This window comes from Cinclus cinclus, chromosome 2, assembly GCF_963662255.1.
Source record: "Cinclus cinclus chromosome 2, bCinCin1.1, whole genome shotgun sequence".
Taxonomy (NCBI): domain Eukaryota; kingdom Metazoa; phylum Chordata; class Aves; order Passeriformes; family Cinclidae; genus Cinclus; species Cinclus cinclus.
The window spans coordinates 46,621,529-46,644,280 of record NC_085047.1 but is presented as its reverse complement, the minus strand read 5'-3'; the positions used below and the strand labels follow the sequence as shown (position 1 = coordinate 46,644,280).

Sequence of the window (22,752 nt, the reverse complement as noted above, 5' to 3'; positions counted from 1 at the left end):
TTGGCACAGATTTTGGCCTTAAATGGAAGTATGTTCAAATCTCTTTAACATTGGTAGCTTGGATTTCAGATTACATGGATGGCTGAATAACCAGCTATAATAACCAGCCAAGATATTCCTGTAACTTGCAGCATACCTGGTATTTTCTCTCTTTTTTTCTCTAAATTATGATGTCAGTGTTCACAGAATTTTCCAAGCATTTGTGATGACATTATTTAAAAAAATGATTGTACCTTTCCTAGCAGAACACGATCTTTGGTTTATGATCTGCATGCTAGAAACTGATAAAACCTCGGTGTGATATGGATGTTATTACCAGTGTAGATGGCTAACAGGAGTTTTACTACTCACTTTGGATTTCACATTTGTATTGCAGTGATAACCAAATAAAAAGCCACCATTTCACCCTGACATTGAAGTAAAGCTGTTTGGTGCAACATTGTTGTAAAAAATGAGGTCTCTATCCAGAAATTGCAGGCTGGATTTTGTTTTCTAGGGTAGAGATGTACGAAGGATGCAATGCAGAAATGATGAAAGGATGATGATGTTCAGTGGTTTTTTTGTATGCATAGAGATCTCTGTTGTTATTGCTGTCTGCTTATTTCATGTTCTACAAGAGAAGACTTTGAGGTTGTACTGAAGAAATGGCTAAATGTTCAAGGCAGGCGTAAATGAGTAGTCAGCTGGTGGGATGTCCCAGTCCATACGCTTCAAGTTGGAAAGAATGCAAAGTCACTTGGCAAAGAGATTACTTAGATGGGAGCATTGTAATTCTCATTGAAAGCTCATTTGGCTTTTAGCACATAGATCCTATTCAAAACCTAGGCTGTCAGATTATTACAGTTTAGGGTACTTCTACTCTAGTTTCCTGTCTCTAAACTTTTGCAGAGAAAAGCTACAAGTTGAAAACTGACTACTAAAATTGATATACAAGAATCATTGTAGTCACTCACGTAATGGGCTACATATGGAACTACTATGGCTGTATTACTGTTTTCTTTTGCAAAGCAGTACTTCGGATAGTTCCAACAATCTCAGCTATTGTATGTTCTAAAACATAAATCCTACACATTTCATTTGTGGAAAAGCATGCCTGAATTCAGGTTTTTACTCCTAGTTTTGTATGTGTGTGTATATATATGTATGCACATAGTTCTAAGCCTGCCTGTCATTGGCCTCTGTCGTTAGTCTCTGAAGGTGGTGGCAGACACTGGAGAGCTTGATTAAAAGTAATTAAGCATAATGACAACAATTTTAAATGCTGATGGATGCCTTGGAGAAGAGGAATAGACAGGTAAAATGCCTGCCTCAGGAAGCAGATGTTGGCCTTGGAAGCACTGCTTGAACACTGCTGTTCAGGAGTCACTGCATCTGTGATTCTGTATCTCACAGCACTGTCCAAGGCAATGTGCACACAGCTGGAAGACCAAATAAGTGGAAATGAGGAAAGACCATTTCTCTGGAGCTGTAGACACTACTACGAGATGACCTCTCAGTGTAGAGTGGACCTGATAAATGAAATACAGGGGACCATCTTCATGTGTCATCGCCATGGAGGCTTAGCTTTGTTTTGTGCTTTGCATGCTTGAAGATTACAAACAGATCTTCCCATGAACCTGCAGTGTGGTATGATGCAGGGACATATTTAACAGTACTTGGCAACATGCTTGAAGGTTAGCGATCAGATTGTCTCCACCCAGTTCTGTTAGGGCAAGTTTAGGAAGTTGAAACTTGATTGCCAGGCATATGTCCTTACCTTTGGCAGCTTTGTTGAACAAGTGCAGAGAAACGGAGTTCTTTTTACTTCATGCAGAAATCAAGATGTTTGCCTGTGCACTACTGCACATGGTTGAGTCTTAGTTTCTGGAGCTCTATATCAAGAATACTCCCTCCCATGCCATGTGATGTTGTGCTTGTTACTGCCAGTGTTACCCCATTAAAGCACAGGCCAGTTTTCGTTCTGCTTTTGAAATACCCAAGAAGAATATTTCTCGGTGCAGTTTTGCTGTAGACCTCAATTTTAAAAATATGTTTCCTCAAGGAAGAAAAGTGATCGCTTGTCTCTTTTCGTTTCTTGATATTTTACACCCTTAAAGATCTTAGAAGAAACACTGCTGTCTTTAAATAGTACTTGTGCAGCTGAGTGCGGGCTGTAATAATACTAATTATGATGATAAGAATTACAGAACCACAGAATGGGTCAGGTTGGATGACACAGTCAGTCATCTGGTTCAACTTCAGTGCTCAAGCAGGGCCATCCTAGAGCATGTAGCATGGGATTGTCCTTGAATATCTCCAGTGAGAGAGACTCCATAACCTCTCTGGGTAGTCTGTTCCAGTGCTCAGTCACCTGCAGAGTAAAGTAGCTTCTCCTTATGTTCAAGTGCAACTTCTGTGCATCAGTTTTCTGCCTGTTGTCCTATTGCTTGGCACCACCGAGAAGGAGAAAAGCCTGGATCTGTCCTCTTGACACCCTCCATTTATACATTTGTATACATTGCTGAGGTTCCCTCTGTTTTCTCGAGGCTGAACAGCCCAATTCCCTCAGTCTCTATTCAGGAGAGATGCTCTGGCACCTTAATCATCTTCATAACCCTCTGCTAGACCCCCTCCAGGAGCTCTGTGTCTTTGTCCATGTAATGAGGAGCCAGAACTGGACACAGCACTCCAGATGTGCCTCACCAGGGGAGAGGAGTGGGATGTCCTCCCTCGACCTGCTGGGCCTGCTCTTCTTAATGCATTCCAGGATCCCACTGGCCTTCTTGGCCAGGAGGACACTGATGGCTCATGGACAGCTTGTTGTCCACCAGGACTCCCAGGTCCTTCTCCACAGAGCTGCTTTCCAGCAGGTCACCCTCAGCCTGTGCTGGTGCCTGAGGTTATTCCTCCCCACGTGCAGAGCTCTGCATTTGCCTTTGTTGAATTCCAGACAGTTCCTCTCTGCCTATCTCTCCAACCTGTCAACGTCCTTATGAAGGACTGCACAGACTTCTCTGGGATATCAGCCACTCCTCCCAGCTTTGTGTCATCAGTGAACATTTACCAGAGTGATACTGGGCCAAGTATTGAACTTAATAGTAGTAATGGAGTGTGAAAAACAATTTGCAGTTCTCCTATCCAATGATACAGGTTGAAAGGATCGGAAAATAAGAGTGTCCTAGAAGCTTGAGTAAAGGCTTGAAGAAGGGAGGTGAGGAGTACTGGCCCCCTGCCAGCATTACTGGGACCTACTAAGCAAATGTGTCAACACTAAGTGACTTTGTATAGAGAGTGTATCTGTTTGAACCTTCTCAAGCTCCCTCCTCAGACTTAAGTTGAGAAGGAAGGATGAGTAAAATCATGTCCTCTGCTCTGCTTTCCTCCCTCTCCTTTGTTTCAGTTGAATCAGGTTCAGACTTCTCTAGAGTTCAAAATACTGTATTTTCATAAGAAATATAGTTGTTGTGGAATAGGTCCAATATATTCTAGAGCATTAGAAGGTTTTTATTGGCTTGATACAATGAGATTTTTTTTGTTCCTTCTCCTGTGGTTTAAAATTTCTCGTCTAACATGTTGATTTATAGCCTGTCATGTAAGACTGTTTCCCCTTGGCTATGTATTTTTAAATGATCAAATGTATTTCTGAAAAATGTCCTAGTTTTGCCTTGAAATATTAGGTGATAACTGCACAAGTAAAGGAGGGATCAGCTTGTTAAACTTAGTATGATACCAACATACAAAATATGACAATTAAAATCTTTCTTAATGCAGCACAGAGGCAAAAAAAAAGAAAGAAAAAGAAGAAAAACCTTATGATCTGAGATATCACAAGCATATTCCCTTCACCTGGGAAGTTTGTAGGCTGGTGTGAAGGAAGTAGAGGAGACTCCTGGGCTGGAGCTCCAGGAGAGCAGCTTTTGTTGTTGCTGCCAGAGCCACCCGTCTTCCCTCTTGTTTCTCCCCAGTTCATTCTTGCAAGCTGTGCCAGCACAGTGTTTGTGGAGCTGAGCAGTGACTGATGGGATAAGTGATCCAGGTTAAAAATCACTTTTTGGGGATGATGAGAGGGACATGAGCACAATTGACGGGTATGACAGGGGGAAGACACAGAAAGCAGAGAAGTTGAGTGGTGGTAGCTGCTTTGGCTGTCAACCTCCATCAGAGGAAATGCCGAGAGAAAGCTCAACCTTGCACTCACGTGCTCTCCTCCTTCCAGCTGTGCTCCAGGGAGGGCCATCTGCTCCATGCTGTGTTATCTTACTCCTCCTCTTGCTGGGGTCTCACTGCCCCAGCTGAGCTGCTGCTGGAGTTAACCCTAGCTGTCTTGGGGCAAAATGCTTCAATAGCTGAATCACAGGTCTGTGCTAACCCAGCTGGGTCTGGTGGCAGGTGTGGTCAGGCAAGAGGGAAGCAGGCGATACCTCCGGCAAAGGGAGAAGTGACAGACAGGCAGCCAGGGACAAGACAGAAATAGTTTTCTGCCAACACACTCACAGCTGGAACAGATATGTGAATAGCAGGTTACAAATGCTAAAAGTACTGATGTGGTAGTTTTCTGCATTGCTGTGCTGATTTCATTGATGGCTTGTGGCAGGTTTGTGAGATGATACTAATGTTAAGGGCATGGCATTGAGAAGAATCTTCCCAGAGGATTTCTTTTCTTCCAACAACCTAAAATATATCTCACAGCTTTTGCACATAAATGGAGTGGAGGGAGAAAGATGCTTCTTCAGGACTGTGTGTCTTGGCTATTAAAGTGTGCCACTTGGCTGGTAGCCATCAGAAGTAACATTGAGGTGAATTGAGTAAAGATACTGCTGAGGAAAAAAAATTAAAAGCACAATTTTAGAGATAATGTGAAAACCTAGAAAGAACCAATTTTATACTTTCATGTATACTTTGGAAAAGAATTACACAATAAAAACAAAGCTAGATAACTTTGTTATTTCAGTTCCTTTCAGTTCTGTTCAACACTATCTAATATTTTCCCCTACTCTTCTGTGTTGAACAAGACTTGGATTCCTGCTTACAGCATTCCTCTAGGCCACTAATTAAAGCGTGTGTTACTAACTGGCTTAAATTTCTTTTTCATTTATTTATTTATTTGTTTACTTATTTCTACACTTCTCTATTCTCATGTAGCACAGTAAAGGAGCAGTGGGGTGAAGCATTATCATGGAGCAGAAGTGGTCTTTTCGTGCTTCTCACCGGTTTTGGGGACCTCAGTGGGCATTTCTCCCTCCTCCCCCAGTAGCTCTCGATCTGAAGAAGATGCAGCTGCTCTCTTGGGGGAATTGTTTACCTCCCTGTGGAATCTTGTCCTGGTCAACTATGTGCTAAGAATGTGAATAATTTTGCTGCGGCTGCTTTACATGTAAAAAGCCGGACCTTAAGATATTTTATCCAGCTGAGGGTTTTTCTTCTTTCTCTTTTTCAGTTTTTTTTTGCCTCTAGCACTGGTAGATTTGAGAGTTTTATCTTGCAACTGCAGAAAGCTGTGGTAACTTTGAGTTATATAAAGTATTTAGTACAAAGAGATATTTTTGTAGCCTTGAAAAATCATTAAATGCCAGTCAGTGCTGTTTAGCAGTTCTTACTTTTGGAGCTGTAGTTATATATATATGTATTTGATAGAGTTAATGAGCCTAAGTCAAGAGCTGCATGGAGACTTCTGGAAAATGTCTAACGAGTTCCCTAGTGCTGCAGTATATATTGCATTACAAGACTGAGCATATTTATTTTAAAATTTTAAAAGCTGAATGAATGCTTTTTATATTTTTGAATGAGAATGGTGGGGGGGAGGATGGGGGAAAGAAAAATAGCATTACAATTAACACATAAAATTCAAAATGCTAAAAAAAATATTAAAAATAGTATTTCATGTTAAAGTTTTGCCTCTTCCTACCCTGAACAATAAGTACAGCAATTTGCCTTGCACAGCACTTGCATTCTGTAAGTGTCTCTACAGAAAAATATTAGGAATCTTATCTCAAGATAAAACCCAGATGTTTCTTCAGTCACGTGAGCTGTGCTGTGTTGCACTGGGAGGCTGAGACAGAAAGTAGCCTTCATTTGTCTCACAGTAGAGCAGTATTTCTCAGATATATTCTGTCTTTTAGACTCTGCATTACTGCTCTGTGTCAGTTAGGGTCCCATTGTGGTACAAATCCTCAAAGGACAGAACAGTTCACTGGTAATGCATTCCAACCAGATATCCTGGAGGTTTTATAAGTTCTTTTAAAGTACTCCCCAGAGAAAAATTAGGGGAGCCAAACTCTCGTAAACTTCTAAAGGCCGTATCAGGAATTCGCTGGAACATTGTTTGAAAAAATTGTTAATATTTGACCTTGAATATGAATGGGCAGCTTAATTTTGCTGTCTTCACTTGAGTTTTCCTTGCCTTGGAGGTTTTAAAGCAATGCTTCAACGTTCTAATGGTTTAAAGCTGAACAAACCATCATATAATGTTACAAGAAAAAGCAGATAGAGGAATATCACACTTCAAATGTTAAAATCTTATGAAGTAAAAGAAAATTTGTAATGTCTTAAGTAGGTAGCACTCAGGAAAAATGACAGGGGCACTGTTAACAGGAATAGTTACAAAATTCATTTTGTAGAGTTGAATATGGAGAAATGCAGTAAACAGTACTAATGCATTACAAATTTGCAGCACCATATAACTTTGTGGGTAGCAGCTGTCTCTGTGCAAAAATCTGTTCCAGTCTTTGACACAATTCTTTTTCTATGCTTTGGGGCTTTATTCCTGGACAGCAAACTGCATAACTCATCTTGCTGAGTCTAAATGCCCAGTTTACAAGTTCCTTGTATCAAATTTGTCTGAGGAATAATCTGCAGAATCTGTGAGTATCTGTGAAAATCCTGTTTTTCTAACTCAATATAAATGTGTCTTTTTAGTAGAAGGAGGAGCAGTGAGAACCCCTCATCCTGGTGTCTGTGGCCACTGAAAAGAAATGCTATGATAGATGAATAGCATTATTGTAAATGTAATGCCAGCCAAATGCATTTTTTGCTAATGCGTGAGCAATAAAATTAGCAAACACATCACTTGCTGCTAATGAAGAGGAATAAGCTCATCATGAAACCTTCATTGAACTGCTATTCTATCCAGCTTGATTTACTCACTTCGATAGAGCAAGAAACTGCTGTCTCCAACCAAAAAAAAAAAAAAAAAAAAAAGGGAGGTATGTGTGCTAGCAGGAAGGGGTCATGCTGTCATTCTCACAGCTCAGGATGTGAAAAGAAGGTCTAGAGGATGGCATGGACAGCCTGCTGATCTTGCAGCAAATGTGCCCTGGTTGCTAATAAGTGTAAATAGTAATACCACAAAATATCCCACCTGAGAGAAAGATCATGAGAGAACTCAATTCCAAGAGTAGACTTAAATGGCAGCTGGCCTTTGCACAGCAAGATGCTGCTTTTGTGGCAATTTGCCATCTTAATGTATTTAATGATTTAAGATGCATTGTATTAAGAATAGATGGGGTTTTGGTTTTTGTCTTCTAAGATTGTTACACACCTTGAGTGTAGGAAGTCTCATTTGGACTCCCCGAGTGCAGAGTAGGAGGTTAATTTTTTATTCATGGCTGGATTTCATATATGGGGATCTTGGCACACAGCTGGCAGTGAAGCTGTCCTAGAGTACCTTTCTGGAAACAACAGAGTTGTTCTGCTGTGGGCTGCACCTTTCCCTCAAGGCTGGGCTCAATTCTACCTCAGGTTTGAAGATACCTTCTGAGCAAGGCTCTTTGCTATGTTCTGTGTTGAGAGTTTGTGAGATGCCAATGGAATCAATAAACGAAGGCAGCTTGCTGTGATTTTTTTCCCAGGAACTTGTATAGGTTCTTTGCTGAGTGCTGCAGTGTTACTAATTATCCTCAAATTAATACTTACATTGGTATTAATATCAACACTGTTGGTCAGATTTGTGTGTTTCATTAGGCTGAGTCAGACAGGGGCAAAAGTGGAGGAATTAGTCTGGCTGAAGTCTACCCATTTTCTTGAGTGAGAAAAATTTCTGATGGCATTGGTGACATGCACAGCACTTTTCCTGCTCTGCTAATTACTTCAATGTGCTTTATGAAAAAATGATAATAAAACACTTCCTGTGTGTGTTACTGTTCTTTTCAAGCTGAATTCTGTCTTTAAATTGAGTTTCTGGATGTAAATCATGCCAGTCCAGAGGAAAGTTTCAAACCAAATGGCGACGGGATTTTTGAACCAAGAATTTGAAGATTCTTGCCCTGTGCATACCCTCCTCCTAGTTATAAAGGCTGTAACACCTGGTATTGTGTGCTATGAGCTTTTGGAAACTGCTGCTTGGTGCTATTGCTAAAAGGGTTGTTTGCTTCTCTTTACATCAACTCAACTACTTTACTGTTAGGATAAAGAAAGTAGAAAACAGGGAGATGGGAGGTGTGGTATTCAACACTTTAGTAACGCAAATTAAAATGCAGAGTCTTAGTAAAATACTCTCCAGTGGCTTGGACTTCTGTGCTATATAGAAAGGATTTGCTTTGGAGTACCAGATAGATGACTCCTGTTCTTTGAGTTACAGTTGTAAGCCTCAGAGTTTGCCCAGTGTTGGGCTTAGTATGACCAGGGGATGATAAGTGTGGTCACACCCCTAGTTACTAAAAAACGTGAACAGGAAGCTGGAAGAGGGTTCCAGTGAACACCAAAGGAAATGAGAGTGGTGCTTGGTTTGAGACAACTCATATTTGAATTATATTTGAATTTGTTTACTGAGGACCTCTCTTTCCTTTTCCTCAGGGTTCAAAAGCTGTTGTAGGATGTTACCCTACCTTTGCAATACTAAAGGTGTGTATGAATAGTGCTGTGCCTTGCCTTGTGGAATCAGGAGAAGCTCTTAAGCCACACTGGTTAATGCAGGACATGTGGCTGAAGCTCTGTGTGACAGAATACAGGTCACTACAGCGGCTGCCAGACAGAAGTCAACTGGAGCCCAGGCTGAAGCTGCTACAGACTTCCAGCAGGAAAGGAAGTTGTGTCCAGTGGGTGGGAAGTTCCCTGTTTTGTAACCAAAGTGAGAGGATTTCAGGGAAGAAAAGTAGGATCTTAGAAAAGGGGTTATGTACACAGTTGCACATGTGTGCATGTGCATTCACTCATGTGTGAAGTAAGCAAAACTCTTCCATGCTGCTCTGTAATGTAAACCTGCCCGTGCAGTAATTTGTCAGTGCTGCTTATAACATGATTTGCCTCACTATACTGTTTATGAATTAGCACATAATAGTGCTCCTGCTCCAGTGCTAAGAAGGGATTAGGAGAGATTTGTCCAACTTTTTGTCTGTTGATGGACCCATGTCCATTTGGTTAGACATGAACTCTAAATAGTTTAAATAGCTCTCCAGTGAGCATACTTAAGGAATGATGAGGAATAGTTATGGCTGTATATACAGTTGTTTGTTCTGTTTTAAATTAGAAATACTTTTCAAAATAGGATTCTTCTCTGGTATCTGTGTAGGGCTCAGCACAATGCAGAAGCCTTTGGAGTGCCATCACAGTAGAAAGGATTTTGTGCAATTAGGAGATGATTCAAGCACTACTGATGCACAAATACACATTTTTCCCCCCTCCTATATTCTATCATTAGTGGAAACATGACCCCTGTGAATTCTGGAATACAGATAGTCCTCAAGTACTGCATACATTCAAAGTGGAATGCTGTGTGTTTGCTCCGTACAACTCTGCTGATACGGGATCTGAAGCAGTGTGTTTTCCTGAAGGGGAATTTTCTGTACTCGGTAACTACTACTGTTGCCTATTACTGCTGGCCAAGTATGATTGTTAAAGCAGGATTGTGTGCTCCTTGAAAAGCTGGGGGAGCAAGCAGATGCCTTCAGAAAGGGGCATTAGAGCCTTTGAGGTAGGCAGCAAATCACAATGGATCTTGGATGTTTACTCTCTTCACCAAATACCTGGGGGAACAAGGCTTGTGCCATCAGCTTTTCAGACACAGATGTGCCTTTTCCAAGCCTGGTGTGAGTAGGGAGTACAGGTTATTTGTCACTGTTCCTCAGGTCTATCTATTAAGTTGCCTCCATGATAAAGCTGTCTGCACCCTGCTCCCCTTCCTCTCATGCCTGTGTCCTAGCTGGAAGAGAGCAGCACAGGTCTGTTTTTCCTTCCCAGACTATTTGAAAGAAAGGAAGAAAAGAAAAGTGGTATTTTTGGTGGCTCTTAGTTATTTTCACTCACTTCATTATTGTTCCTTATATTGTGGTCTCTCTTTCCTTGCCTGTTTGTTCTTTCGTAGCACTTAAGCTTTGTGCAGAGTGCAGCTTTGTTGCCTGGAGCAGGACCTCTTCCATTTCTTTCAGCCTTCCCTTTTCCAAAAGCCCCCCTCTTTGGTCTCTCCCTTTCCAGATCTTTTCCAGGGTGCCTGATGTACTTCCAGAAATGGTACAATGAATGCATCTGTAAATATAATTAAATTACTCATTTTATCTGACTGGTGACACAAATAAGAGTCTTCTTAATTTTTACATATTGCTCATACATTGGGGGCTTACTTGCAATTAGATTAATTTTAAGGAAATAATCTACATGGATGTGCACACATTATGCAATACCTGTATGTGTGTCAGTGTGTACACTCTCTGGGATATCAGCAGGAGTTGTCCGATTAAATTTTTTTTTTTGATTTGAAAATTGACATTGCAGTATATGTGTGTTTTCTCTTTAAACAGATTGCATCTCTTGAATAGTTCATCAGAGCTTCTTGAACTGTTTACATATGCACTCTTTGTCTGGAGATGCCTTGTTATAAATACTTCCTTAATTTTACAGGCATTTGTTTGGAAATATGTTGAGCAGCCGTGCTTGGTTTATTTCCAAATGTCTTAACTTTGGGACCATGGATTGGCTTATAGCCTGAAGTTCATAGCTCTCCTTTTCAGGGGAAGAGCCATATTTGAACAACTCATGGAACACAAGGACTGTAGTGTAAAATGGGAGGCGTCCCCTGTGAAATGCCCATGGCCAAACACAGTGTGTCTTGCAGTGAGCTGTGGTGGCGGAATGGAGTATACAGGCTTAGTTAAAAGAACAAACAAATACCAGGAAAGAAATATAAAAGAAGTTCTATGCTGCTAGGTAGTATAAGTCGCATATTGTTCAAAAGTATTTTGATGCAACTGGTATCTTTTGAGGCATCTGACAAGAAGTTATGTCATATTTCAACTCTGTTTTTTTTTCTCTCTAATCGTTTATAAGTCGGTGAAGGTGTTATGGTAGCTGTTCTTTACAAGTACCCTGCAGCTAAATCTATATAGCACTTTTTTCTTGTCTTGGAAGAACTTAAATGGCTTTGATTAGTCATCAACATAAGGAGAAGCAGCTGGGGAAAAACAGTAGAAAAGTCTTTTCTGTGATACTTGTGGGAGAACTTTCTATTCACTCTAGGGCAAATAAAATACAAAACTAAAGTGATAGATTTCAAATATTGGTATCACTTGTCTGGTTCATTTGTTTGGTTTTTAACCATCCAGAGATTTTTAAACCCTAAAATGTATTAGAAACACTTTGATCACCAAAAGAAGGGTTTTGTAAGTGAAAAAAAAAGTAGCCAGATGATCTGGTTTTGTTTTATTTTGTCTGATTCTTTCCCTAGCAATAGCAAATACAGCTATGGAAGGAATATAGTTGGACATCAGGAAGCATTTATTCACAGAAAGGGTAATTAAGCATTGGAGTGGACTGCCTAGGGAGGTGGTGGAGTCACCATCCCTGGGTCTAGTTGATGTGGTGATATTCAGTCAAAAGTTGGATTCCATGATCTTTGAGGTCTTTTGTATCTAGTGATTCTGTGGAATGTGCCATATTCTGTGGCTTTGAGGATTAAGGCAATTTATTTTGGTTTGTGTTGGTCATGATACAAGGGTTTCTGTGCTGGGACCCAGTAGAATTGACACTTGAACTCTCCAACATCTTTTTGCCTAGTACTCCAAGTTCCATATTTTGGCCCGGATTTAATTACCTTGTTTTAACAGTAAGTTATCCTGCTATCATAAACACAACAATAACAGGACCCCATTGTACTGGATACTGTACAAACAGAGTTGTAAATACACCAGTCTTCTGTAGGTGATGGGCTAAATAAAAACTAAAAGTGCTGGAAAGCAAACAGAATGAGCATTGGCATAGCAATGACTGTCACATTATTTTTATTTGTTTTTCTTCTGATAGGGCATTTACCAAAGCACTGTATCATTTACAAAATCCTCCCTCTGTCTTTTGCACATATTCCCTTTGTTAGTTCTGCAAATATCCCCTGAAAATGTATATAAAAACTGTCTGGTTAAAGTTCTTCCTCACCTGCAATTTCTCATTCCTAATCTACAGTCATGTATTTTTTCATATGTAGATGTGATTTAATTTAGTTAGTCTTACATTTTGTCATGTGTCTATATTTTTCTGTCTGCCCAGTTTTATCTACTATAGTGTGTCTCCTCTGCATACTTTAACCCCTGGTAAGCCTGGTATGAGGGGAAAAAAATAAAGGAAGGAAGCACTATGACAGTGTGAGGTGGGAATACATAGACAGTACAAAGCAGTGCTAGAGCATCCAGCCAAAAGAATGGATGACCTTCAGAGCTTGAGTGCTAACAGAATTAAAAATAATTCAGAAGCACAAAAGGTAGAAATGCTGTAAGCAAGGACTGAAAGCCAGGATTAAAGCCCCAGGTGACTTTACCACAAAGATGACTTTTCTACCACTGTTGGCAAGTCATCAAGAATGGTGTGTGCAGCTCTTATCAAAATCATGTCCCAGTCTGATCTTTCCTGATACATGGATGGGCTACTGTAAAGGGTCCTAAATTCTCGTTTAGCAGAAGAAAACAAATTCAGCCCTGGAGACCAAGCTGTGAGGATGAGGGGGGCTTGCTGCGTTGGTAACAGCAGAACTGCTGTGAAAAGACAATCAAAACTAAAATCAGAGGCAATAAACTGACCCTGCATAATTTAGGCTGAGGGGGAGGTTTATTACTGCCTAAGCAGGATAGCTTTGGAGGAGTTTGTAACAGGAGCAGTGGGGCCAGAAAACCCTTAGCTAATCATGGGGTAGATGTCCATTAGATTCTGAATGGGTCATATGGTTTCAAAGTGGACAAAGTGATGCTGCAGCACTCAGTAGGTTTCTGCCTCTGCTAATTTCCTCCTGCTTTTTCGATGCACTAAAACTGAAAAGCACTAATGATACTCAGGATAATATCTTAATTATGTAGCTAGAATATTTTAATCAAAGTTGTGGTAGGCATGGGAATTTTTGTGCAAAATTTAGCCCCCGATGTTAGCAACCTGAAAACAGGCAAAACAAAACTAGAGTACAAAACTGGATGAAGTGTCCAATTAGAGAATAATTACAGAGAGCAAATATTGCAAGATAGGTTTCTCTGTTCTGTGGGGCCGCAGCAGTTCAGATAAGAGTATATTGTACACATTGTTTCCTGTACTGCTTGGGTTTTGCATGTTTAAAATCATGAATGAAAAATCCTACAATGAGGGGCTATCGCAGAAAGGCTTGTAATCAATGCTGGATCATCTCTTTTGGCATGAGCTTTCTTTTTTTCCCCTTCTGCAGTGAACCTGTATCTGTTTCCTGCATCTGTCACCCATCCTTCTTAGTGAATGGAAAGCAAGTAATTGATTTTTGTTGTTGTTAGCAAGTAATTACCCTTGCCAGATTTTGGAGGACCTATTGTCTCCTTCAGACACAATGTTCTTGGGAAAAAGTCTTACTTATTGTAACCTCTTGTGCAATCTTCACTTGGATGATAAATACATCTTGGCAACGAGGAGCTTTCTGAATGAAAAATGTTGCTGGACAACCCTGTAGTACAGCAAGAACGCAAACCTCTGCCAATGCTGGTGGAGTGCAGCCAGGCAGGAGGGTAAAATGGGGAAAGCCTTTCACACTGCCTGCAGAGCACAGAGTGAGATGAAGTCTTTATATGCACACATCTAAATATCTGTTTACCATCAAACAAAGATTTTTCCTATTGAGTATCTTGAGCTCAAAGGTCGCCTTCCTTCAAGCAAAATGTTGAAATCTGCTGGAAAGCTGCCATCTACCAGTGCAAGACTGGGGAAATAACAGAGAGCATGTGGACCATGTAAAAGTTGGGTTTAAGTAGCCCCCTGTAAGAATTAGCTGGGAAACTCCACCCTCCCCTTTTTTTTTTTTTTTTATTTGAGTCAAGAAATTTGGGATCCTGCAGTTTTCTCAGTCTGTTTTGTGGTTCATGGCCTGACTTTGGCTTTCCATTAGATCTGTCCAGAACCATAGCTGACCACCAAAACCTCATTTTAATATTGCAGCTGTTACATTAATTACAGCATTGTTAGACTTAATTGTAAATGCACATTTTTCCCCTGTAGCACTTCACCTTACATTTTCTGGTTGTTTTTTCCATCAATACTTGGTGATGTCTGGAAGCAAAGAGGTCCAAAAAAGCCCTGTACAGAGAGATGTCTGAATCCTCCAAAGGGAATACAGAGAATGAGTTGGGGCTGGGAGTGCTCTGTTCTCTTGTGGTTTCTGTGCACACTGCCAGTGGCTGATGTTTCTCCATGGGCCTGGCAGCTGCAGTGGGGCAGCAGAGCACAGCCAGCAGCCAAGTCTCTCAACCCATACTGTGGCTGACAGCGCTTGGCCTCGTGAGAGGGAAACAATCCGAAGCAGAGGGCTTGATGCAGTGTACCTTGCAGTTAATGGAAATCTTTGTTGACCTCAGTGGAAGCTGGATTTGATCCTGTGCCTACTTGAGTGTTTTGGCATTGGCTGCAGTTTCAAGTGGCTTGTTTTTCCGCTGGCTCATTTTTGGTTCCTTTTTTTCCCTTCTTTTTCTAAAATGTACTTACCTTAAAGTGGTGTAAAAGCAAGACAGCTCCATCTGTGTCACTATAGCTGGGCACTTTTATCCTCACCCAGTGTCTGTCCTCGTTTCTTCAGCCCTTGTACTGTCTATGTATTGATTTGCAAGATTTTGGCATTGATTTCCCTCCTTTTTGAGCCATTCTGCTGCTTCTCACAAACACCCTCCATCTCACTTAAGCCTCTGCTCTCCAACGAATGTAATTGTTTAATCCCTCTTCTGCCCTTCTTCCTGAACTTCAGAACAGTCCTTATATTGATTTCTGGCGAATGCAGCCCAGGCCCCAGCCCCAGCTGCCAGCAGGGAGCCAGCTTCCCCTTCAGCAGGCTCTTGAGGCCAACCCTCTGCTGCCTCATGCCAGCCACACTCCCTTGCTCGGCAGAGCTCACCCCTGTGTTGCACATAGGAAGGAGAAGGCCAGCGTCCCTCAGGAGCCAGCAGCCACCTCAGGCAGAGAGCACTGTGATTCTCAGCCACGCGTCAGCATGTCTTCTGTCCCTAAGGAAAAGGTGCTGGAAGTAATGGAGCTCTTTTCAAGTGACTGCCAGGGAGAAGAGAGCGATGGTGGGCAATGCAGTGGGAAAAACAAAGCAGAGGAGGACAAAGGCCAGCTTGCAACACTGTTGGAGTTTCTTGTTGCCCTCCACTCTCCTTGAGCATCACCTGCCCCCGTAGGGTTTCATCTCCTGAGTGGAGAATTGTGATTAGAGGTGATCTGCCTGGGAGGAAAACCTTTTTCCTTTTGTATGTGGACTTTTGGAATTTTTTTCTTTTGGTCGCTCTCCCTTTCCTTGGAGATGATGTGAGGTTTTTGTGCATTAGTATCAGTAACTGGAGATACTGGTGTCTCATGAGAGTTACAGGGTAAATGGCCTGAGCTGTGGGATGCTCTACAGGAGAATCACAGGTGTTCTTTTGAACCACAAAAAAACTTACTTCATTTTTTCCAGCAGTAATGTAAATGCTGAGCAAACAGGGTGCGTAATGAGGAAACCCTTTGAAGGGTAGGAGCTGACGTAATGAAAGAGGATAAAGTTACAGTATGCTTTCAGAGATTATATCACTATGCTGGTGATAAAAATTTCTCCTATTTTAGCTCCTTTAAATTGTATACAGCCAGCACAGATCAGAGAGGGTGAAATGGACCATGTGGGCTGTTTTATTAATCATTATTACAATTGCCACCCAACATCCAAACCAGCCCAAATGTGCTTATAGAGAACATTTAATTTAGGAAACTAAGGCTTGTGACCTAAGACTAGATCCAACTGCTGTAAATGGGACAGAGTATATTAGCAGCCATGTGGAACAGGGCTGTAAAGCCCAGAGTCCTTGGATGACGAGAACGGTGAGCACTAGATGTAAATTTGCTAATACTTTAGTAATGTATCCACAAGAAGAAAATAAGAAAGAGGAAGAAATATTGTGGGAAATTCTTTCCTTCATACATAATATTTTTCTGTTGATTTAAAATTGCCCTTAGTAATGTGTTGATGCCAGTGAAGTATTTCAGCTATAGGAAATGTGAAACCATCTACTCCCTCTCTATGAATTATGAGTCATAAATTGTATAAAAAATATTCAGCTTGCTATAGCTATTCCACAAGCACAACCTCTGACTAATGAAGAAACTGCTGCCATTTTGGAGGGGGGTAGGAGGGGTCTGAGTTTAGCAAAACAAGATGCCAAATGCCAGCATGTGGCTCTGTGCTAAGTGTGAATTGGTGTCATCTGAGACGGGCCTCCCTTGCTAAGTAAACAATTAGCGGGTATTTGACGTGTACTTGCAGTTCAGTGAAGCAAAGCTGCCCTTTGCTCCAGCTGGAGTTCCCCGACTGCCAGCCAGTGCCCAGAACTGACCCGTGGGAGAGCCATGCACCAGTGCCAACCCAGCTGCCACATCTGCAACCAGGCAGCCAGGCCAGGGAGGCACAACCTCCATTTGATTCAGTGCCCGGTGGGCAGGTTGTGATGACAGAATTCCCCTAAAAATAGCAGTAAAATGGCAAGAGAATAGGATACTGACGTTTGCAGGCAAATCCTTGGTGGTGGCATTCATTTCATTCAGCTTCAGCCATCTAAGAACTGGGAGTTCAGTTCATGTTAGTTCTCTAATCATGTGTCTCTCAGATTTATCTCCTCTTGTGCATCTATTTTATGAATTGCCTTTTGGAGGTGATTATAGAAAGGTCCTCAGCAACTACTTTTGAATAGGTATCCAACTTTTTGATGGGTGAGGCGCTGTGAGTTAAATTCAGTGTTAAAGCTCTGGATTTCAGTTTCTCCATCATTTCTGAAAAGACCATACAGCCTCATGAGGATTTGTGAATTTTGTTTTGCAACCATGTGATGCTAGAGCCATTGAAAGGTGTTTCACATACCTGAGCTATAGGTAAAAGTATAAACAAACTGCAAGGAGCAGTAGAGCAGGGGTTGCTAACCATGGTTTTGTTTGAAGTTTAGCTGGAGCGTTCATATTTGCCCCAGTTCTAGTTTTTGGGCTGTGTGTCTGGCATCCATAATAACTTCTCAGTGATGGACACGTGCCCAATAACGTACTGTAGTATAGCTTTCAGTTTGGGATGCCCAGTCATTTTCCAAAGAAATAGTGGATTATGTCCTTGCTGTACTAAAAATAGCAGTTTTTCTTCCCTATTGACTCTAGTGAGCAGAAATCAACCCCTGCCTAATTAGCTTCTTTGTGGTATTTGTGAGAGGATAAAATTTTTACTGTGTTCAGGTGTGACTAAGAGACATGCTCTCAAATACTAACAGCTAAATTTTCATTTCATGCAGTATGAAGCTATGCTGCCTTTTCCATACCTGATTCAAAGATTGTTTTAAGGGCTCTCGAAGTACACATTTTAATTTGAGGCTTCTTTAATTGTCAGAATCTGGGTAGGTTGTGTGTTTTGGTATTTTCTTCTTAAAATTTTTGAGTTGTGTAAAGCATGCAAATGCTTTCAAAATACGAGTCCATTTGGCTTCAGGCAGCTGTGATCTGGTGTTTAAAATGTTCCTATTAATGTAAGAACATTTACTGCTTTCCAGCTTGCAGTGCAGTGCTTGGGTTTTGTCACAACATGATTCAATTCTTGTTTGCTTTGTACAGGAGATGGCTGTTCGAGCACTGAAGCAGACAGGGAGCAGAAGTATTGAGGCAGCCCTGGAGTACATCAGCAAGATGAGCTACTTGGATCCTAGAAACGAGCAGATAGTACGTGTAATTAAGCAAACCTCACCAGGTGAGCATGATTTTTTAACTGTGTTCTTCTTTCTTGCAATAAACATGTTTTTAAAGTAGGGTCATCAGTGGGGAGAAGTGTTGGACAGCAGTGTTCCATAGCAGTCTTGTAGGAGACAGTGAAGTGAACGTGGCCTTGCAAGGCCAGCTGGGCTGGAACCTCCATACAGCTCACCTGCTTCCAAGGAGTTGTCTGTGTACACATTCACAGTCCACCTTCTTAAACAGAAATCAATTGTTCAAATCCAAATATTCCCCCATTGAACCAGAACAGATTTAGTAGTACACAGGTCTAGGAGGTGGACATCATATCTCTCTTAACATCAAGATTATTTGCACAGCTGAATTACGTGTCCTAAAGGAGGATAGTTATTCTGTTACTCTTTTTTTGTGGCCTCTGCTAAGGGAAAGCAAAGTCAGCTTGCCCCCAAGACTCAGCATGGATCCTGCTGACAGAGATGACAAGAGGGTCTTACGGCTGCCTCCCACTTCCAGGCCAGAGTAGCCATGGGATGCTTTAGATTGCCACAGCCTCATGAGTGCATCTCACTGTGTCCAGCAGATGAGCTGTCAGGGGTATTGTTGTCAGAACAGCCTCAGTAATGCTGGCCTTGTGTTAGCACAGGAGAAAGAGCTGTGAATTAGAGATTTCACTTTAAAGATTTCTGATTATTTGTCCATAAATATGCCATTTCAGAACATTGCATTCTTTATGAAGGTGTCATGTGGTGCAAACCCTCAGTGTGCAGAGAGTGTGCATAAATCTGTCTTAACACTGTGCATGTCCCTGCATGTCCATAGGTAGCAGGGCTCCTGTGTCAAGGTGGGGAGTCAGCAGCTGTGTTCAGGTGTGCTGCATCTGGCCCAGCTGGGATGTGCTGTATTGTAAAAAGCTTGTAGCCCACTGTTCAAGCCTGCTAGTTCAGTAGGACTATTCCTTACAGGCTTTGTGAAGTAAGGATTTTAAAGAGAAATGGTTTAGGCATAAATGGGCCAAGTCCTGTGATTTGTGAGAGCTAAAGAACCAGAAGGGTAATAAAAACATAAGAACAGCACAGAGTCTCCCCTTGTCTTTTTAGCTCAGCCAGTGTTTTATACACCTGCAATTTGTCTTGAGATCAAAGAACTGATGAAAAGCGCCGTTAACACTTCCACTGTAGGAATGCTGCTGTCTTGTCTCGGCACATTCTTCAAGCTAAGATTAATATGTTGACACCCTGAAAGATTTTCCTTCCCAACAGATGGAATATGAGTAATATGAGGGGGTACTCTGTGTCCAACACATTGGAAGGAATACAGGACAAACTGTATGATGCTTTTGTTTAAATGAAGGAGAAGGAAAGAGGGATTTTTGAGAATGATGGAAGAGAGATGTAAACAGAAAACCAGCATGAGCAGGTGGCCCACTGTGCAGAAGATGGACTATGTGGTGGCATAGTAGTTTATAGCAATGTTGACTTTGAGTTATATAGAAAGTCCTTCCAGGAGCTTTTTTCCTTCTGTTGTTGTACTTAACACTCTGCTCTGTAGCTTCCTCCTGTCTGAGACAGATGACTGCTAATGCCAAAGGTCCAGCTTTCAGAAACAGGCTGTAGAGTGGTCTGATGAGTTCATAGTTAGGGAATTTGTGCTTCTATTTTCATGATTTGATAGGACTCCCTGATGATTCCTGGCATGAGCATTATTGTGAGCCAGTAGCTCATTATCAGTAGGAATATTTGGCACCTATAACTTTAAATGTTCAGAGTGCTTAATTTAGTTTTTTAAAGGTACTTTTATACCACATACTCCCTAAGCAGTGTGCATGTGTGTGTATGTATGTGTAGATGTATGATTAATACAAAGTATTAAAGTTCAAAAAACCACAAAGTATATTTGGTTCACCTGAATTGTTTCCTAACATTCTTCTGTGTTCTTTTTACAAAGGAAAGGGTATTGTGCCAAATAATGTAACCCGCAGGCCAAGCTTTGAAGGATCAAATGAATCTTTTCCGTCCTACCATCAGATCAGTAATGCAGCCTATGAAGGGACAGGCTTTGGAGCAGAAGGTGCAAATATGCTTACTGAGGTTCCAAGGCCATACATGGACTATTTAATCTCCACTTCCCAGTCTTCAGCTATGACTGCTCCTGTACAGCGACCCTCTGGAGTAGGCACTCACAGCACACCAACGAGCCATCAGCAGAAAGTTTACCCTGCAAATATGGAGTCTTCTGTGATTAATTATCCAGTGGCTAATCACAGCAGTCAGGCCTTGCAGCTGCAGGCATCCCATGGCTGCAACAGCCAACATTACAGCAGGCAGCACATGATGGTGCAGGGGGAACCTATGGGATATGGTGTTCAGCGGAGTCCCTCCTTCCAAAACAAGATGCAGCAGGAGGGGGGATATGCCAATCTCCCAAATAAAGGGGCAGTTGTTCAGAACAACACTGGTCATGCATTTCAGCAGGCACCAGCAAGCCTGTATATCTCACATTCTCATCACAAACAGACAAGTCCTTCTTCTCATCAAATGCATGTGATATCCAGAGGTCCAGCCTTTGCTAATGATTTTTCAGACAGTCCACCACAAAATCTATTAACTCCATCTAGAAATAGCCTAAACGTGGACCTCTATGACATGAATAATCCTCAAGTTCAGCAGTGGCAGGCAGCAACACCATCACGCAGAGATTCTTTACAAAACCCAGGAATAGAAACATCTCCACGGCAACACGTATCCTTCAGACCTGAAGCCACAGTGCCCAGCAGAACAAACTCCTTCAATAACCACCAGCAGCAGCCGCAGGTGACAGTGTCTATGAGACAGGTTCCTCCAGGAAAAGCCGATCCTTCCATTACATCTCCAAACACAATCACGGCAGTCACATCTGCTCATATCCTCCAGCCAGTGAAGAGCATGCGAGTGATGCGACCAGAGCCTCAGACTGCAGTGGGACCTTCCCATCCTGGGTGGCTGCCTGCACAGGCACCAACTGTGGATGGCTTGGAGATCATGGAGCAGCATGTGCCACCGCCTGGAGCAGCTAATGCCTATCAGCTAGATGTAGATTATGGTAACCAGGAACTGCGGTGTCCACCCCCGCCCTATCCCAAGCATTTGTTACTTCCTGGCACCTCTGAGCAGTTTGATATCAACTGCTTGTGCATGGGCGTGGAGCAGACTCTGCGTGTGGTCCCCAGTTCAACAAGCAACAAGGTTGAGGAGAACAGTGAGCGAAATGATAAAAGCAGCAAGAGCACTAAAGCTGAAAAACCAAGCAAAGATAAAAAGCAAATTCAGACGTCTCCAGTGCCTGTGCGAAAAAATGGCAAAGATGAGGAAAAGCGAGAATCCCGAATAAAGAGCTACTCACCTTTTGCCTTCAAGTTCTACATGGAGCAACATGTAGAGAACGTCATAAAGACCTACCAGCAGAAAATTAACAGAAGGTTACAACTGGAGCAAGAAATGGCAAAAGTAATTCTTGTTTTGTTTTGTTATGATAAAATCTAATAGGGTTAAATTGATTACTGCTATTTTTAATTAGTAAAAAAACCAAAAAGGCAGAATCCACTGAAGTAGTAGGTATCAGGCACTTCCCTATACCAGACTGTATCCACTTAGAAGTATGAATGCAGGTCTGGGAGGCTGCTTGAAAAACCTGAGATATGAAATTATATTTCCTCATACCAGAGAAGTAAAATGAAGCAAACTTTCCCCCCCCCCCCATTATTATTATTATACCCCCCCCCCCCCCCAAATGTTATAGGTAAGAACTTAGAAGGCAGGCTTTAGGCTGAGGTAATTCTGGCAATTCTTTAGCAGCTCTTGCAAAAGTCTTTGCTCTAGTTCTTCCTTGCTGTTCCATGTTTGCTGCTCATTCACCAAAGCCATGGTTTAGCTTGGCAGTCACTGTGTCATATTTTCAGATGACTGTATAATACTTGACTGAAAGTTGTCTGTTGAATACATGTAAATAGTAATGTCGTGCTAGTAACCATATTGGACCAGCTTGAACTGATTTTGGGACCATTGCCAGACCTTGTTCTAGAGGCAGGTCTCAGGGAGATGCATTTTGGGTGGTAGAACTTCTTTCATGCCTAACTGTAGCTCTTGCATCTAAGCTGACTCTCTGATAGTGCTGCTTAAGACAAAGCTGCCAAGCTCTGATGGTTGGTCTGGCAGTTGTGTTTTTAATTTTTACTTGTGGAAAAGGGTTTTTCCCTTCCCAGGCATGACTGGAATATGACTAGTCTACTTATGCATTAAAGGATAAGCTGTAAGGAAAGCTATTATTAATGCATAATGGGTAATAATTAACTACCCAATCTTCCCTAGCACAGTCAGTTTCCAGAGTCAATTGATTTGATGTTCATATTGCATCAGAAAACTCTGGAATTTGTTTGTTGAGGTTAGAATTAAAAGAATATTCTTGGAAAATCTCTTGAAACATTGGCATTTTACTGACAGCTAATAGTTTGTCCTCATTGCAAGTACAGGTTGTATTGTGTTGCTTGAGTTTAGTGAATATTTTCCTGAGACTGAGACAGGGAATGATCTCTAGAGAGGTATAACAGCATCTAATAGTGCTAGTTCTTCTCTTCTGACTTTAGCTTTCTCTCAC

General features: G+C 41.6%; 1 protein-coding gene across 2 annotated transcripts in view; it reads left to right on the top strand.

The window, feature by feature from the left end:
* LATS2 (large tumor suppressor kinase 2) overlaps positions 1-22,752 on the top strand; it is a 41,482-nt gene that overhangs the window by 13,616 nt on the left and 5,114 nt on the right. Inside the window, exons 2-4 of one of the 2 annotated variants that reach the window (XM_062487592.1) lie at positions 18,010-18,142; positions 20,068-20,372; positions 20,403-21,605. In XM_062487592.1, the coding sequence (XP_062343576.1) occupies positions 18,010-18,142; positions 20,068-20,372; positions 20,403-21,605 (1,641 nt within the window). Of the gene's footprint in view, positions 1-18,009; positions 18,143-20,067; positions 21,606-22,752 lie in introns of both variants that reach the window. The other variant, XM_062487593.1, reaches the window with a different exon arrangement.